Below are 19512 nucleotides of genomic sequence, written 5' to 3' on the forward strand. Positions count from 1 at the left end.
TGATTGGCTGATTAGAAATTAAGTGTTAACGAGCAGTTGGACAGGTGTACCTAATAAAGTGAGTGTATGTGCAGCATATAATGGTGCACATCCTCCATTCTTTAGTGCATCAGGACATGGGGCAGGGCCCCCTGACTGTGCTGGCCCAATAGCAGCTACTATGCCTGCTACCCCTGTAATTATGCCCCTGCAGCCTGGCAAGTAGTGGAAATGCTTATGAGTTTACCACTGCTGGGGCACACTATGCACAGGAATCCTTATCCCAAAGACATGTGTAATGTCCTCCCCCATTACAGCCTTTTTCAGCCTTTTTCATCAGTATGGAAAGAGTGGAGACTGCTACTCTGCAGTCCTCAGCAGGTCAGTAACTATAAGGTTTGTTGGGTCCTAACAGCTGTCTCCCAGCACACCACCTACACCATGCAGAGAGCTGTATTCCATTTTTATTCAAGCACCCGGCCACCTAGTAACTCACCTTTTTCACACCCATGTCTCCATGGCACCCATTGAGTCTCCCTCTCATTTACTTACCCACCTGGAGGAGTTCCCAGAAAGGGCATGCACCGACGATCATGCACTCTGCAGCGATTCACTAAGATTGTACGCCCAATATCCTGCATGTGTCGCTTCACCGCTTAGGTCTGGCGGAGTTCATCTTCTTCTTCCTGGTGCATTGAAAGTTAAATTCCACGCTCAATCCGAAACAGTTGGATTGTCCATCGGCCTGCCCCCCCAATTTCTGCCACATGAAAGCCAGCACAGCTGCGCCAAAATCCGATCGCATGTAACACAATCCCTTGTTAAATATCTGTCACAGCCGCGGAAAACCCGAAAACGTCAGAAAGTCTGACGAAAGGGCATCCGCAGGCCCTTGTAAAGTAGCTCCACTGTCTCCGTCTATCCTCTTTTTCCAAAGAGACCATCTTGTTTCTTTTGTGACATAAACGTTGATTGCCCACATCGCATGTAACCATCTCGTTCAGCTGCCAATTTAAAGTAAACCTGTCTACAGGTGACAGGTTCCAATAACCTAAGTAATGCTGATTTAAAAAATGTCTATGTAAGCATCCTACTTTATTTTACAGCAGACAGCTGCTTCTAATTTTGTTTATTCAAGATAAAACTGAAGCCTTTTTCAGGTTACAACATTGAAAAATCATGCTATAATGTAGACAGAAGCCTGTACAGCTCCCCCTGTCCTTGTAATTTGGTCCACATGAGTCATGGATGGCAGCGGCCTCCAACTGTGCATAGACAATATTCTTTTTGGGCTATGGCTAGTGGGGTGATGGATGTTATCATATAGTTAGAGGGGATATGGCTAGTGCTGTAGTGTTAACAGGGCTAGGCAAAGTGCTTATTTAGCTATGTCTAGTGGTCATAGTCAGGCTAGGAATAGTGCTATAGAAATAGCAGGGTTAGGGTAAGTGCTATCGGATTATCAGGGGTATGGTTGGCAGGACTAGTGGTGTAAGTAGGGCTAGGGATAGTGTTGCATGGTTAGCTAGGCTAGAGTTAGTACCCTAAGGTAAGCAGTGTACAGGTAAGTGCTGGGTTACAGGTAAGTGCTGTATTGTTAACAGGGGCAGGGTTAATGCCATAGAGTTAGCAGGGATAGGGTAAGCAGGGCTAGCATTATTGGGTTATTTTTAGTTGAGTTAGCAGGGCTAGGGTTCAAGCAATAGGGTTAGCAGGGCACTATAAAGATGCAATAAAGCAACAGATTTTTGATCTTTCCCAGTCCAATAAGATCAGCCTGCAACAGCTCTTTATTCCAGCAAAAAGGAAATAAGTCAGCTCACCTGGATGAATCAGGACAAATGCAGACGTGGCATCCCGTGAGCATGGACACTTTGGCTCCGAGTACAGGAAGATTGAAGAGAAAAAATTCCAGCTACAAACGGTGTCCACGTGCGGTTAAAACACTGTTGTCTTTATTCAAAAAGTGTAAAAGCAAAAAATATAATTAAGGCAAACAGCCTATAGGCATGGTAAACACTGGCATCGGGTAGTGAGGGGACGGGTAGCAGCCTACGCGTTTCAGAGAATCATCTCCTTAGTCATGGCTAAGCTCTTTCAGCTGTTTATTCCAGCTAACATTGAGCCATTGCCTTAGTAATGCATCCCGTCTATTACTGAAAGTTTAAATAATTTTTTTAAAGTGCAATAAAAACTCCCCAAAAAACTCTGACTAAACATCACCCGGTCATCGATGACCTTCACATTGATGTATGTAAAAAAATTATATATTATTCTCACTTCCTCCTGGGTGCAGCGCTGCTCTCTTATAGTAACAATCTGGGGCTACAAGGGGTTTCAGACAAACACTAATAAAATGTAGTGACTTCTGTTGCACCAGAGCTGAGCATCTATGGGCTTCTGTGTGCCAGCGTATCAGGACCCCTTTCTCTGCCCATAAATGTGTAGAATAACTACTTTGATAGATGAATAATTATACTTCCGTTCATCAGTAATGTGCCATCGAGTAACTATAAGCATCGGTATTGTCCCACTGTGTTTGCTATAAATTATATATTTTACAAAAAGGGGCTAGCTAGCCCTAAGGCACCATAACCAAGGAATAAAACTTAACCTTTATTGGTATCAATATTAAATGTACAGGCAGTCCCCGGGTTACATACAAGATAGGTTCTGTAGGTTTGTTCTTAAGTTGAATTTGTATGTAAGTCGGAACCGTATACTTTATTATTGTAATCCCAGTCAAAATTTTTTTTGTTCTCTGTGACAACTGGATTTTAAAAATGTTGGATTGTCATAAGAACCAGGATTAACAATAAATCTTAATTACAGACACCTGTGATAACTGTTATAGCTGTTTATTGTAGCCTAAGGCTAAAGTACAGTAAATTACCAAAATCCAGAGGTCCGTTTGTAACTAGGGGTCGTATGCAAGTCAGGTGTTCTTAAGTAGGGGACCGCCTGTATTACGAACATAAATTTAAAGCTAAAAACACGGAGTATTCTAGCTGCCAGGTATCCAGATAACCCAGTCCTGGTCTCCGGATTGACCAGACTAGGCGTTAGTTATATCACATATATATCTATGGGGCAGGTAGCAGTAATGGGCGTGAATTTAATATCTCAGGTCAGACTAATGGTAGTGGAATAGACGTGTCTTTGGACTGTTGAGGAAAGGAGTCCAGGAGGGTAGTTCTCACCTCCTGGTCAAATCAGTGGGGTTTGTCCACCATATTGTCCAAATCAATTAATCGATAGTTGTTACTCCTGTAATACTATGTCCCTACATGGGATCAATGTGAATTGGTCTTATGCCACTGTATTTGTCACTGAGTTGGTGGAAACTAATGCCCCAATTGCCTTAATTCAGTTCAGACCCATTTGTCTCTTGCACCTGACAGGGTAGCATTCACGCTGTAGAATATTCTGTTCTAGACTGGCATAAGATACTCCGCTGTTAAAAACTGCTGCTCAAGCCCCCCTATAAATTATATACAGTCATATATTGCTGTATTTTGATAGCTGCTGATACATTTAAATGTTTACCATGTTCTCCTAGTTTTAAGATACCTCCCTTCTTGGATTACCAACATGTTAATAAGGACACATGTTTTTTGTGGTTTAAATGCAATGTGATAGCAAAATAGTTTTTTATATTTGATAGTGGTATCTAATTTTTAACTATTATAGTAAAAGTTAGGTTTTAGTATGTGACCACCTTGCTGAGAGTTGTAGCCCTTACACATGTCCCAGCAGCATATAGGGAGCCCAACACATGCCACAGCAATATATAGGTAGCCCCCACTGATGCTCCCACATGAAGTATATAGTAGCCCTAGCAGTCTATAAGTAGTCCCCACACATGTTACACTAGTATGTAGTAGCCCCCAGTCATGCCCAGCAGCATATAGGTAGACTAGCGAAATGCATCCACCTTCCCCTTATACTCCCATGAAACTTTCTTGAATAACCAACATTTAACACCTTTTTTCAATAACTATAATGAAATAATTGACACTGAGGCTCATGTTGGGTGATGGAAGCCGGTCACAGCTTTACTATCACATATCTTGATATAAATATGAATTGTTATGAAACTAGTAAATGTCAACATCATACAGATTTTAATGTAAATCGCCACAGCAAAGAAAAGTGGCTCGACTGCACTATGCCCATCCAGACTTCCAGATGACAAGTCAGCCAGATGAGCAAAGCAGCATTCCAATATTTCTCCATTTTTTTATTATTTCGCCCACACAAACCATGCCATCTTGACAAAGCCGGTGCAGTGGGACCGCTGACGTGTGCCTGGCTCTGCGCCATCCCTTCTGAAGAACAATCTCCGACCATAAAAGCTCGACTCACAAGAAATAGACCAAAAAATGCTACTTAATGGTACAAACAAAGGTAAGAAGCCCAGCCAACCACAGAAAACCCAGAGATCACCCCAACTAGAGGCCCCAAATTCTCCTCCAGACCATGGCCCGTTGAAGGCCCAAATGACAAACGTGGCCATGCAAGTCGCACTGCCACCATGTGAAGAACGCTAAGGACAACCACACCATGCCATCCTGTGGGGATCGGTCCCCCAGGTAGTGATAGCTCCTACCCACCTATTTCTTCGAGTTGTCAGAAAGTCCTACCAATGTGGAAGAGCAAAAACTCAGCGCCAAACCCGCAAATCAGGATCCCTGGGCGTTGAGATGCAAATTACTCGTTGTTGCCGAAAAAGAGATGATGAAAAATACCTAAGTCTTCTCATGACACAACATCAAACCTCCTAGAAAGGACTGCATATAGTGAAACGTAACCTACATAACTGCACAAAATCCATAACCCAGGCCTCCAACCCTCCAACAAAAGGCAAACACCATATTGATAACAATCTAAACAACCCAGAAATACTTGTCGAATATCAAACATCTTATAAGGAGACAGCTGTCAAAACTCAAAAGGTGGAAGCCTTGGATGACATGGCAAACAAGGGAAAGTAAACATAATGACCAATTTAGGCATCAGCACCACCCTAAAAGAATAGACCAAAAACTCCCTAGGCAAAGAAAACTATGAAACTGATTCCTCCCAGGAAAATCCCGTAATTACCCGATGAGCCCCTTGAAAAATACCTGTGGAGAATGAGCCAAAATTTCCTACCCAGTTCCTAGTTTGAGACAATGCCCAAATGCCTATTAGACCCGCTAACTGCATGCAACTTTAAGTCCTCAGTAACCATTCTCCCTCTGTTATCCACAAAAGAGTCTCTGCAACCCACTGACCTCGCACATAAGATGGGGGCTGATGACTGGTTCAATGAGCAGCATTGTATATATTTTATTATATACTATTTTATGCCACTCCCTTATGAAATGGCTGGACCAGTATACAAGCTCCTTTACTTCATGTGTCACTCCTTCATTCTCTTAAACTATAAGTTCTGTCGAGCAGGGCCGTCACTCTTATTGTTTTATATGACTGTTATCATTCTGTAATGCAGTAATTGATTTGTAAATGTTCCCTAAACTGTAAAGTGGTAAAGAAATTGATGGCACAATATAAATAAAGGTCATTACTATCATAGTATAAAGGAGAATGCCACAAATCTGGTCAGGCCATGGCAAATCAGCATCTTTGTGCTCCGAGGGAAGTTGAGACCCTGGGCATTGCGCGGGGTTGGGACAACGGGCGGCAGCATGAGCCCCCCACAAGAGGAGTATTCATGCTTGTACTTTCATAAGCCGAAAAACCGACAGTGTCCATCTTAAAACAACCAGCATGCCCCAGGGCAGTGTGGAGACACCGATCCTGGAGCTGCTGACTCTAAGGCCCCAGTGGCCTTGGTGACACCATAAGGTGCAATCACATCAGCCACCTTCACATCCCACCCCCTCGCAGGCTGCAGCAACATGTGCCACCTAAAATCTACATCATAACACCACTATGCACTAATATAGGAGGAATATATGACATCCTGGTACAAAAACAACTTTGACCCATGACATACTCCAAAACAGAGAAAGCCTGAATCCAATCATTTATCGTATGTGCCTCCTTTGGCTACCTGTCCTTAGGCGGAGCAGTAGCCAGCGCCTGTTCCTGGTCAACCGTATGTTGATCACCAGCAACCAAATATCTATGCATAAATTAGCCCAAATCTTTTCTTTCACCCAAGCGGACTAATGCTACAATATACGGAGCTCTTGTGTATCCCTGCTAGGGGGGGGTGTTCTGTCACCACATGAGGCAAATGAGGGTGTAACTGATTGGTAGATAGTGACTGGGTAACTTTCCTACCGTCATATCCAAAATGTGGAGCAGACAGGACCAGAGATCAGATGCAGGAGATTATATGCAGTAATACAGTGATGTGAAGCAAGACTTTACCTCAGATACAGCGAAAGTCACTGATACAGTGTTGTGGACGCTCTGTGATGGTTGATGCTGTAGTAGCTGCTCTTCCTGTAGCTATTGACACCTGTGGCTGCTATAGCTTCTGGCACAGGTTGCTGTGGCTGTAGCCACTGACACCTTTTGCTGCTGGCCAGAAACTGATGCTTCAGTAGACCAAAAACATGTGTTTTCCCAGTTACAGACAACCTAAAATTGCTGCCACAGGGAATAACCAGGGAACAGGACTTCAAAAACACACCCACTTAGCAAAAACTTTATCAACACAAGCAGAGGGAGTGCATGTACATCCTGACCAGCAGGTGCAGCATAGCACCAATATATGTCACATATAAGGATAATGGATGTAGAACTGAATGCAGTAATATGAACAGCTGCATAACAGAATATATAACTGAGGAGAACAGTACAGAGGTGAAAGTACCTTGCTGAGTAGTACCTGTGGCAGTAACTACGGGCGACAATGCTTCCACGGTGCAGGCTGGATGACCTGGAAGACCCTTTGCAGTTCCACTGCCGCCATACACGGCGACATGGACTAGGCCTTGTCGAGAGGGTTGACGAACCGCCTGATGATGTGGAGCTCCTGCAAGTTTGAGACAACTTGTAGTGGCCACTATTGATTGAGAAAAGAGGAGCGGTGGCTATGCCTACGGTCTTCACAAGAGGATGAGGATGAATCAGAGCCCTAGTGCGCCTGGATAGGGTTTATGATGGAGCTAGCATTAGGTCAGAAGCCCCTGCAGGCAACACTTGGAGCTGATGGGGGGGGGGGCTGGAAGAGGAGCAGCAAGGGGAACAGGTGGCTGCACCCTCGATGCACCCACCCCAGAATCAAACCCGGCAGCATATGGCAATACCGGGGAGAACAAAGAAGGTGCAGGAGGATGGAAAACCCTACAACCTCCTGAGAAGGAGGGAGGGTATCGGTCAAGGGCTGAGCAACTGCTGCGGCAACCCTGTCTGTAGGTGTGCCACTATGCACCAGCAAGCGTCACACATCGCAACACAGTGTTAATTGTGGCAGGGTGGCTGCCACTAGAGAAGCTTTTGGGCATAAAATGTGCATTTTGCCTTATGAAAAGCTGAGTAGAAGACAGACCTGGAAAAGTTGGGTCTGTCTAATTAAGTTGATTAGTTTTCAGCTGGAGGGGCTGCACTAATACATGGGGCAGACTTCACACTGGGCTCCACCCTGGGGAAGAGACAGGCTTCGGCAAAGGCCTGTGGAGCGGTGGCAGTAAACTGTTACTGTGTTTTTGGGGTGGCTGGCAGTAGGCCAGCACCTGGTGAGGTAGGGAACCTCAATGTGTAGTTAGTGCCGGAGAGGCTTAGGTGTTATTTTTATGTTTTGAGTTGCCAAATAAAGCTGGCTGAGGCCAGTCTTAACCTTACTCACATTGTGTGAATTCCCTGTGTGTGCTGGTCGTCTGCTTAGGAGACGACGATCCCCGGAGCTAATCCCTTACATATGGTGGCGGTATGCTGTGGCATGGAAATCAGCACACACAGCGAGATTTAAAGGGCCAGTAACCCTCATGTGAGAGACTGTTGTTCCTGCTGCTGGAGGCGCTGTGGTCACGGGAAGATTTGTCTTGGTGTACAGAGACTGCTTGTTTGCTGTGGGAGTAATCACCATGGGTCCGATGGATGAGTTCCAGAGACGCTGGCGGCAGATGATGTGGGAGGACCTTGGAATGCCAGAAGCCATTCGGGTTATGGAGACCCCAACTGCCAAGGCGAGCGGATCCCAGCTGATGGTTCGAGATGTCTGTGATCGGTCTGCAGTTCCTGAGGAGAGGTTGCTATGTGCCATTGCCGGGGGCAACCGACGGGAGCAGCTTTGCAGATTTCTACGGATGAACCGGTGTGTGGCGGAATGTCCTGCTGCCAAGTGGCCACGTGTTGCAACGTGTATGCAGCAGCGCAAAGATGTGGTTGCTAGGGGCAACCAACGGCGACAGCATGCGGCTGTGCCATGTGAGGTCAGTGCACCTCATTGTCCTCTGGTCAGGAGACCAGAGAAGTTGCCAGTCAAGACCTGTGAGATGATAGTGGGTGGAATCCCGCTGATGGTGGAACTGGACTGTTCTCAGGATGTCTCCAGAGTTAATCCGGACATCTTATTGTTCCTGAAGTACCAGCCAGGGAAGGGTAAGACTGTCTGGATTGACTTTGAAAGTGATATTGCGATTGTGACACATAAGCTGGAGATTTGTGCAGATCTGGAGGTGGAGTTCATCCTGGGGAAAAACTTCCCTTTTTTCTGGGACTTGTGGGAAAGTATTCCAAGTAGTGGGAATAGCTGCTTTTCCTGGGAGACCCCTCTGACATCGGGTACAGTCCCAATCTCCCCAAAGGACGATCTGGAGAAGTCTCAGCGACCTGAGGTGATGGTGGGTGGAGTCTCAACAGGTTGCAGTCTGAATTGTGACCAAGGGGTCTTGATCCCACAGAAGGAGACTCTGCCACTGAGACTGATAAAGTCTGATGGACGATGTGATGATGATAATATTTGTGATGCCTTAATTTCTGAAGTTAAACCAGAAAAGTGTAATGTTGTGCATAATCTGCCTCTAACCTGTGATTATAGTGTGAACTGTGATTATATGACACTACCTGTAACATGTGACAATTCTGCAATGCCGATAACATCTGATAGCGTTACAATGTCTGTTCAGAATTATGCAGAGTGTGAACTAGGTGCAGCCCTAGATACTGAGAGAGTTAGCTCAGAGGTGCCCCTAGAGGTTGTGAGTTGTAATGACACAGGTAGCGAGCCTGAGATGTGTAATGTAGCTAATGGCAGTTCAGATAGGGATACCGCCATAGCAAGGGCAGGTGAAGATAATGAGATCCTGATTGTTAGTGGTTTCCCTTCAGCCCAGAGTTACACAAACAGTGAGTGTGAACAGAGCCCTAGAGAAGCAGCTACTCGCTCAGAACCTGCAGGAGGTGGGGATAGCCTGTGTCAGTCACCTGTGGAGGAGTCTCACATCAGTGTTCAGGAAATGTCAGGGGGAAACCAGACATCCGATACACCTGAGGCTTCTGAGGAGATTGAGGTACTGAGTTCGTGTGTGAACAAGGCCAGAAGAAGCATCAATAAACTGAAGCGTCATGTGAATACTGGTTTGCGGAATAACTGGTATAAATGTTACAATTGTCACGTGTCTTATAGAAGAAAAGATGACCTAAAGAGACATATATTACAGAAACATGAGTTGAAGATTGATATCTCGTACTGTCCTTTCTGTGATACAGTGTTTGCAAAGGAAAGTGAATGGGAGGTTCACATGTGTACGTGTTCGGGGAACAAAAGAAAGTGCCAAAATGGTGATGCCGACCTCCAGGTGTGTTCTGTCGTGATGTGGCACCAGAAGTGTCCTAGGAAGGAGACCAGGCGTAAACCAGACCCCTGTACACCTGCTGATGAACCGCAGAATACGCATGATGGCGTGCTGACTGAAATTGTGTGTGAACAGGGTGGAAGCGCCACTCTTAATCATACACCTACGGATGAGGGGACCCCAGATCCCCAGAAGGTGGTGGAACATGTGATGCACCAGCCCTTTGGTAGTTCTGCCTGCAGTGTGGTGAGTGCAGTCTACAACTCTGTGAGGGAAGCTCGCCCATGCATCCGCAGTGATCGTGATGTTGCTGAGAAGGAGGAGAAGCCCTTGACTGACGTTACAGTGACTGGATCAAGGCCTCTCATAGGCATTCTGGAGCCACCGGTTGCCACAAGTAATGACTTTGCTTGCAAAGGTTTGGGGAAACAGGAGTCCAACCTGGCTTTTCTTCAGCAGCCAACGGGAAAAGCCGTATTGAAGACAAATACAGTGACTGGTGCCCGAGACACTGTTACAGGTGCGACGTCCGATATATTGGGCTGGGAAGCTGGTGCAGTACAAGGCGGTGTGGGTGTGACTAAGTCTGTAGTCTCAACCGTGATGGCCACCCAAGTGGGATCGCTTATAACCAGTAGTCTGAATACAGTCTTGGGAAAATCCGAAGAATGGGTTAATGGTTACCCCCCGAAGACAGGTGAAGAGCTGTCTCAGCCTGCTGAACCTGTGGAGAGGGTTGAAGTGGAGCCAAGCCTACAACAAAGGGACCAGCCGAGTTGCTGTGTACGTGTGGAAGCTCTGTCATCTCGTCTCTGTCATAGTGCATGCCAGCATTCTCTGGGCAAGTGGAGGAATACCCAGATGGGCCCTACAGAGACTCCAGCACAGCTGCACCCAACGGTAGATCTGCCTGATCATCTGAAGAGCGAAAGTGAAGATGGTCTGGATGGTGAGAAGTGCCTTGAAGATATACCGGGTGATGACTGCAGTGGATGTGAGGAGACGGTGTCTGATATAATGTCAACAGAGCCCTCGAAATTCCTACACAGGAAAGACTCGGTGAAGACTGAGGTGTTGGCCAGCAAGGCGTATGAAGGACTGACCGAGGAAGAGGTCAGCCAGGAACCTAGTGCAAGCCATGAAGAGTTTAAGGCTGCCATTGTGGAAAGTCCATGCCAGGACTTGGATCCGAAGTCCGAAGTGTTAGCTGGAGGTGATGAGGATGATGCTGATGTTGAGATGAGTTTCACCTACACCGAGAGCGGAGGTTGTGACCTCAGAGGTAGCAAGCGCACAGCTTTGCAGACATGTGACCAGAAGCTCACCAATGTGAATCGTGCCCTGGTTCTGAACGGTAATGCCCACTTCAATGACAAAGAAGGTGTCGAAGCTGAGTACTGGAAAACGGGCAAACCCGTGCGTGTCGTGTGCAATGCTAAGGGGAAAAAGCACAGTGCATATGCCTCAGTGGATGGTAACTGGTGTGACGGCATCCACAAGGTGATGAAGAGATGGGGCCTAACCATGCCAAGCCCTGAGGGGTATGTGGAGTCTCCAGTAAAATGCAAGAGAAAGAGGAGAAGAAAATCTATCATTGTTAATAGAGACATGATTGAAGATGATCAGTTGTGTGAAGGAAGAGATGCTGGGACTAATTTTGAGCTGTCTGTGTCTCCTGCAGTTAAGGAAAAAAGCTGTCATTTTCCAGGTATAGAAGATGTAGTAGATAGTAGGGTCTCTACAGTGCTTCTAGGAACCGTAGGGATTAGACCCCAATATAGGAGCTTTGACCCCGGAGGGAGAATTAAGCTTATTGATCAGGCCTACGGCCTTGATCACAGGGGGAGGATATGTGGCAGGGTGGCTGCCACTAGAGAAGCTTTTGGGCATAAAATGTGCATTTTGCCTTATGAAAAGCTGAGTAGAAGACAGACCTGGAAAAGTTGGGTCTGTCTAATTAAGTTGATTAGTTTTCAGCTGGAGGGGCTGCACTAATACATGGGGCAGACTTCACACTGGGCTCCACCCTGGGGAAGAGACAGGCTTCGGCAAAGGCCTGTGGAGCGGTGGCAGTAAACTGTTACTGTGTTTTTGGGGTGGCTGGCAGTAGGCCAGCACCTGGTGAGGTAGGGAACCTCAATGTGTAGTTAGTGCCGGAGAGGCTTAGGTGTTATTTTTATGTTTTGAGTTGCCAAATAAAGCTGGCTGAGGCCAGTCTTAACCTTACTCACATTGTGTGAATTCCCTGTGTGTGCTGGTCGTCTGCTTAGGAGACGACGATCCCCGGAGCTAATCCCTTACATAATATATCCAGCCCGGAGACCGGAAATTCCAACCACGGGATCGGAACAGCAGGCGGAGCTCGAGCGTGCACAGCATTGCCACAAGCATGCCCCTGCTCTGAACCTAAGAGGCCTGATCCACGAATGGTCACAGGCGCCGAGGGGGAAAGTAAACAGGGTAAGGTGCTGTGAACACTCTACTACACTGCCAACCAGCGCTTAAAACCAGTGGGAGGATGAAAGGACCGAGGCAAAGGGAGCTGAGACATCGAGAGACAAGATCCTAGCCAGACACTTTTCACCTTCAGCTCTAACACAGGCGTGAAGCGCCTCAACCAGGGGGACATCCATCATACCAGTCAATGCAGGACCACTAGGAGCTCTTAAGCGCAGCCCACGCGACTGTACGGCTTTGGTGCCGCAGATCCAAGGGGAAGAGGAGTAGAAGACAGCCCCTTATAAAGCCAGGAAATAGGAAATAGAAGGAAAGGGGAGGAGAAAACACACTAGCAACACCCAGCTCAATAAAGTGCTAAATTAAACCTGTCGTGCAGAGACTAGAAACAGCAGTCACCAGTCCAGGTGTTCCTTTCCTAATTGGTCAGGAGTACACCAGAGACAGTTGCCTGCTGTTGAATAAGAGCCCAGAGATTCATCCTACAGACACCTCAGGGGTTGTTCCAGGGAGAAACCATTGCATCACCCTCTCCCTCTAGATTTCTTGCACACACAACCTGCTGGAGACCTGCCAGGCTGTAGGTCAGCCCTCTGGTCCCCATAACAAGCACCGTGACCATAGCGTGCCCAAGGCTCCACTAGCCAGCCACTCCAGTATACTGGGCCCACGGCTGCCTCAAGGCTACAAGAAAAGGCTACGTCCCTGTGGGGAATGTTATATATACATATAATACCAATAGAGGTATATAGGACCAAAATATTCTCAATCAGGTAATACTCATTACCACTTAATTAATGAAAACATTATACAAACTTTATTATTAAGTATGACCATCAAAAATAAACCTTTAAAAACATAGAATAAAATCCACAGGAACAAGAGTGTGGCGATGGTCAACAGTCTTTCAATACATAACAAGCATTATCAAATGCACAAATATCAGTATGATCACAGTATACCCAATTTTGGTTGTAACCCAGCATATTACCCACCCGGGTGTTGCATAATACCAAAATTGTGAGCCAATGAATTACGACCACCGCCACAGCACCCCTGTGGATTTTATTCTATGTTTTTAAAGGTTTATTTTTGATGGCCATACTTAATAATAAAGTTTGTATAATGTTTTCATTAAATAAGTGGTAATGAGTATTACTTGATTGAGAATATTTTGGTCCTATATACCTCTATTGGTATTATATGTTTCGGATTGGTAATAGGAGTAGTTTACCTAGTATTGGGTTTTCTTTTTTCTTTTTTTGGTATTTGTTATATATACATAGCCCTGGAACATACCCCCTCAGTACATACATAGTCCCAGCATATGCCTCCTTAGCTTATACATAGCCCTAGAACATGCCTCCTTAGCTTATACATAGCCCTAAGTAAAAAAAAAAAATATACTCACCTTCCCCAGCTCCCTGCAGCCTTCTCCGCGATCCCATGCTCCTCTGTTGCAGAGCTCTGGCGGATGCAGCCCGGAGTCCTCCTCTCTTAGACCCAGGCACCAGCGCCTAAGCAACAGGGGCTACGCCTCTGTGCCGTCTGTACTGTATCAAGTTATCTGCTTTTCTCAGGACCATAAGTACATTCATTTGAATTCAAAGTTAAAGTGACTGCAATGGTGCCTCCTGGCAGATACTGATTCATTGTCATCACAGCCAGGAACCTGATGTAAATGTTAGGGTAAGGCTTCTATGAGGACGTAATGGCCTTGCTGAAGCCATTACAATCTGAAATATATTTGTCTTTCATTGTATAATATCAGTGAACGGAAAATGATAGATTTTATGTATATACAGAATTTGTTCTAAGATTACAGATTGAATGTAAAGAGGTAGATATCTAGAGAGCCACATCCCAAATTCAAGATAAATCAGAGCCACTTACATCTCCATTTATTAAACACTTTATTATCAATTCCTATGTGGAGTTAACAAACAGTAACTGTCATTGTGTACATATCCAGACCACTAGATGGCAGCCATGCTATATACATGTACAACTGGTTGGTAAAATCGTGAAGCTACATTTTCATCACACACACATATAAAGGCTCTACCCTTATGCTATACTCTGTGTATAACTGTGGAAGGGGGCCTTGGCCCCAGTACAGATGACACAATATTAGGGAGACTGTAAGCACTTGGCAAAATACATTTTTTCTTTCAGAAGATTATCCCTCCCCCACCCTCAAAGAACACTTTTCCATGAATACATCACTATACATGCGGCCATCTACTTAAGTACACCGGACTTACAGACGACCCCAAGTTACAAACGGACCTCTGGTAATTGGTAATTTACTGTACGTTAGCACTCGGTTACAATAAACACCTATAACAGTTATTAAAGGTGACTGCAATTAAGATGTATTGTTAATCCTGGTTCTTGTGACAATCCAACATTTTTAAAATCCGATTTTTAAAATCCAATTACAGAGACCAAAAAAAATTTATCTGGAGCTACAATTATAAGATACAGAACCTATCTTGTACGTAACCCGAGGACTGCCTGTATAGTCATTGCAGGGGGTATTGGTTTGAATATATAAAATTATTTTGAACAATATAAGAAACAAAAAAAGCACAGATCATCCTTAAGTGGTGTTGGTGTAGTGTTAAAAGATTCAGGGTCTGTTCCCCAGGGGTGAACCAAGCCCTTCTGCTGCCGAAGCGAGCCATAGAGAGACGCTCCGCCCCCCCCCCCATATATGTAATATATCAGGGAGTGTCAGGACTATATCCATCATATTGTTTTGGTGTGAAAATAAAGCAATGCAAAATAGATACAGCGTGCCGCCATGTAGTATAAAATGCATACAGAATACCGCCATGTAGTATAAAATGCATACAGCGTGTCGCCATGTAGCATAAAATGCACACAGAATACCGCCATGTAGTATAAAATGCATACAGCGTGCTGCCATATTATATAAAATGCATACAGCGTGACGCCATGTAGTGTAAAATGCATACAGCGTGTCGCCATGTAATATAAAATGCATACGGTGTACCGCCATGTAGTATAAAATTCATAGTGTACCGCCATGTAGTATAACATTCATAGTGTACCGCCATGTAGTACAAAATAGATAGAGCATACTGTCATGTAGTACGAAGTAGATACAGTGTGCCGCCATGTAGTACAAAATAGATACAGCCAGGGGTGGATTAAGGCTGGTGGGGGCCCCTGGGCACAAAATCTGGTGCTGGCCCCTATTGAATGTATTCCAGACAGGGAACAGCAATATACCCCCCCCCCAAGCAATCAATCACTATATACAGTGTCTCAGCAATCGCTTTATACAGCCTCTAGCATTCACTGTATACAGCTCCCCCAGCAATAAATATATACAGCCACCTCTATATACACACCCATTACACCTATATATACAGCTATTGCATGTTAAACATCTATATATGCACACATCACACCTATATATAAAGTCATTACATGTTATACCTGTATATAGGCACACATTACACCTATATATATATATATACAGCTATTACATTTATACCTGTATATACACATATACTACACCTATATATACAGCCATTACATCAATCAGACAACCTAGGGTTAAAGTTCCCTAGGGGGTCTGAAAAATAGTAAAAATAAAAATAAAAAGTTTAAAAAAATTATATTAAAAAAACCCTAAAAATTAAAATCATCCCCTTTCCCTAGAAGTCATATGAATATAAATTAACAGTAAAAATCATAAAATGCCTGATCTATCCAATATGTAATAATGGTTTTTCACTGCGTTTAACCTCGTAACAGAAAATAGCGCCCGAAGCCAACTGGCACTTTTTTGCCATTTTGAAAACTATAAAAAATTCTATAAAAAGTGATCAAAAAGTTGTACAGTCCTTAAAATGGCATTGAAAAATTTGCAAAAATTACATCACCCGTGGCTCCATACACCAAAGTATAAAAAAAAGTTATTAACGGCAGAAGATGGCAAAATCAAAAAAAAAATTTTGTACAGTAGGTTTTAATTTTTTTAAATGTATGGAAACATTACCAAACCTAATTTGTTATCCCCATGAATGCACCAACCTAAAGAATAAAGTAGAAATGTCATTTGGGGCGCAAAGTGAAAGCCGTAAAATCCAACCCCACAAGAAAACGGTGCAAATGGGTTTTTTCATCATTTTCACTGCATTGGGAATTTTTTTTCTGCTTCCCAGTACATGGCATGGAATATTAAATACCATAGATTTTGATGGTGGAGAGTTAAAAATGGAAATAAAAAAACAAAAAAGGGCAAGGTTGTTAAGTGGTTAAAGGACATCTATCACCAGGATGAGGGATTGTAAACCAAGCACACTGACATACTGGTGTGTGCTCCACTGGCAGGATCCTCTTTTATTTAAGCTTCAGTGTGGCCTTCACACTTAATAAGACCCCTCTATGCGGGCCTTTGTCGCTTCGTGCCTCTTCAATGTGGGTCCCAAGCATAATAACCCCTCATTGTGCTCCCCACAAGATAATGCCACAGGATGTCCTCTTCCTCTTACATTATAAGTGACAACTTTAAATCATATACAATGTTAAGTAATAGTATTCCCTAGAAAATCCTTTAATTCTCATAATCTAGTGATGGTATGCAATGGTCATATGATCAAATACAGATCTATCAATCAACCGATCATCTATCTCTCTATCTATTTATCTACACACAATAGAAATTCAAAGCAGCACTTTGTTCTATTACCCAGATAAGGTGGGAGCAATGTCCGCAGGTCCTGGCAAAAGACCTCTCGTGATATAGCTCTGGAGAAGCAGGCAGCACTCCAGAGGTTCAGATACAATCCAAGGTGAAGTTTTATTTCAAGGTGTAAGAGGATGAGACTGGCAGTTTATATGATAGGCAGAGGTATATTATGGTTTATCATTCAGGACCCAGCAGACCAGTGTTCACCTCTGATTGGCTGGGACATGGAGAGTAGGGACGAGTTACGGTTATCATGGATAGAGGGAAAGTTTAGGCCTGTGAGGAGACAATGGGGCACATTTACTAATGGTCTGAACACCGCATTTTCGTCGGGTTTCCCGACTTTTTACCATTTTGCCCTGCATTGCCCCGGGTTTTTGGCACACACGATCTGATTGTGGCGCATGTGTCACAAATCGGGGGGCGTGGACGTTGGACAACCCAACTTATTCGGACAAACCGCAGAGTTTAAAAACGAAATTGTGTCGCAAGATCAGCACTCACATGCACCGGGAAGAAGAAGGTGAACTCCGGCGAACCTCAGCGGGGGAAGCGACACATGCAGGAAATTGGACGCATGATCTTAGTGAATCTCGGCAGATCCAAATCCTTGTTAGACAACGCCCAGCGGGGATCACGACTGGACGGGTGAGTAAATGTGCCCCATTATTAGTTGGTGTGGAGTACAGTGCAGTAGAATAGATGCCTGAGTGTACCCATATCTAGAATTGGCCTCAAGTGAATCACAAGCTACACGTGTCTCCTGTCTGAATACCTGTGTCAGAGGCAGGCCTGGAGTAACTGGACTACACCACTTGCAAAGGAGCCCTAAAATAAAGTATTTATTTACAAAATGAAAGAACCTGTGGGTGTTTGATCTTTTGTTGCTCTCCCATTGTTACATAGTTCTGCAAAATGTCAATCTTGTAATAAAAATCTATTTATCTATGTTTAATAATATTAACTTTTAAAGTTCTTACTTGATAAAAGGTAACAACAATAATTCATGGTACTTCTGCAATAGCTGAAAACCAATATCATTTTCTATGTCATCATCATATCATTTTCTCTATTGTGATTGGTTCCCAAGGACAACGCCACAGTGTTTTTTCTTTTCCTTTACTCCCTATTTCACATACTGCTCCTTTAAAATCCAATGGAAGGTATTATCTAATCTTAAACTTGCAGTTTCATGCACTTTGGTCTCAAATGGGGCCAGGATTTTTCGCTATCACTCAAGTGAATGGTAATTCTATAATTATCAGTCAAAGTACAAAGAAACACTATATAAGGAACTGATGACTTCCAACTCGTCCCACCACTCTGCCTGGATTCTCCCTAACAACAATCACTATGTGCTGCAATAAGAAATGCTGGCTAATAGCGGGAACTGTTATCGGGGCACTGCTGGTTATTCTTGGAGGGGTCTTAATACCGGTTGGAGATATAATTATTAATGGTGAAATAGACAAGGTATAGTAACTTCATATATTATAACAAATAGTACTGGCAGCGTGACGGTATCATTATTATTTTCATTATCCAGGAAATTATTGAACCATTTCTGTTTCTGAATCAAATTATGAATTATCTGCATTGACATTATTTAGTGGAGACAATATTTGTCAGACATGGAAGGCTTTATACTGTTGACATTTGTGTTAAAATCCACACATTCTTGACAAGTATGAAATGAACAGTGCATACTTTTATAGTATTAAAATTTTGTTTAATCTCTGTTTTTATATTTGAAAATATACGGCATCCAATTGTTAATAGAGGTAGTAGACTTGATTCACAGCCATTTCTTTATACATGGGTTATGAATACATAGTAAAGGATGTATTAACTAGAAAAAAAATGTTCAATATTATTAATGAAAAAGGCTTCAAAACATAATAGGGAAAACAGCAAAGCATGCATCTGTAATCCTACCCCGACTTTAATGTTTAATCTAATTTGTGGGAGAAAAATAGTTATATACCTTTACATTTATTAAATAGTTGTGTTTATATTTGTAATATTCTATCAGTTTTAAGACAGAGAAAATGAGGTAAAATTTACTCATCTGTTTATGAGAGAAATCTTTCATAATTTTCACCAATAAAATGTCAAATGTACAAGAATACATGAAAAAATGATATATAGCAAAGAGATCTCTTTATAGAGAATATATACCCTATGGTCCACATTTACTAAGAACAGTGCAGTTTCCCTGTGTAGTGTGCAGGGGGCACCAGAATCAGGATTTCTGGTGCACGTTCTGCATGAATCTGGCGCTCCATGCACTGCTCCAACAGAGTGCACTACTTTTTTTTTGGTGCACCTTTAACATAGGGCTTGAAATTTGTATGACAAATGTGCCGCTCGGTGCGACTGGGCCCATTTCAGTGCAGAAATTTGTGTCGTATTATGAATAGCACAGCTGCGTCATAAAATGGTCGCGTGCGACACAATGGTTAAATACCTGTGCAAGCACTTTGCTCTGAAAGGAACATGCAAAGTCCGACAGAAAACTGGTGCAGGAGCTTTAGTAAATGACAATTAAAAAGGAGTAAAAAATTATACCCCAAAAAACATGAGGGACTGGGGCAA

At 43.7% G+C, this 19512-nt stretch overlaps 1 protein-coding gene across 2 annotated transcripts in view; it reads left to right on the top strand.

The window, feature by feature from the left end:
- CD36 (CD36 molecule (CD36 blood group)) overlaps window positions 1-19512 on the top strand; it is an 83402-nt gene that overhangs the window by 33897 nt on the left and 29993 nt on the right. The window contains exon 1 of one of the 2 annotated variants that reach the window (XM_072147255.1): window positions 18222-18390. The exons of the other annotated variant lie outside the window; for it this stretch is intronic. Coding sequence (XP_072003356.1) covers window positions 18271-18390 — 120 coding nt within the window. The 5' untranslated portion in view covers window positions 18222-18270. Of the gene's footprint in view, window positions 1-18221; window positions 18391-19512 lie in introns of those variants that run through there. 2 annotated transcript variants of the gene reach the window in all.

Source organism: Engystomops pustulosus, chromosome 4 (genome assembly GCF_040894005.1).
Source record: "Engystomops pustulosus chromosome 4, aEngPut4.maternal, whole genome shotgun sequence".
Taxonomy (NCBI): Eukaryota; Metazoa; Chordata; class Amphibia; order Anura; family Leptodactylidae; genus Engystomops; species Engystomops pustulosus.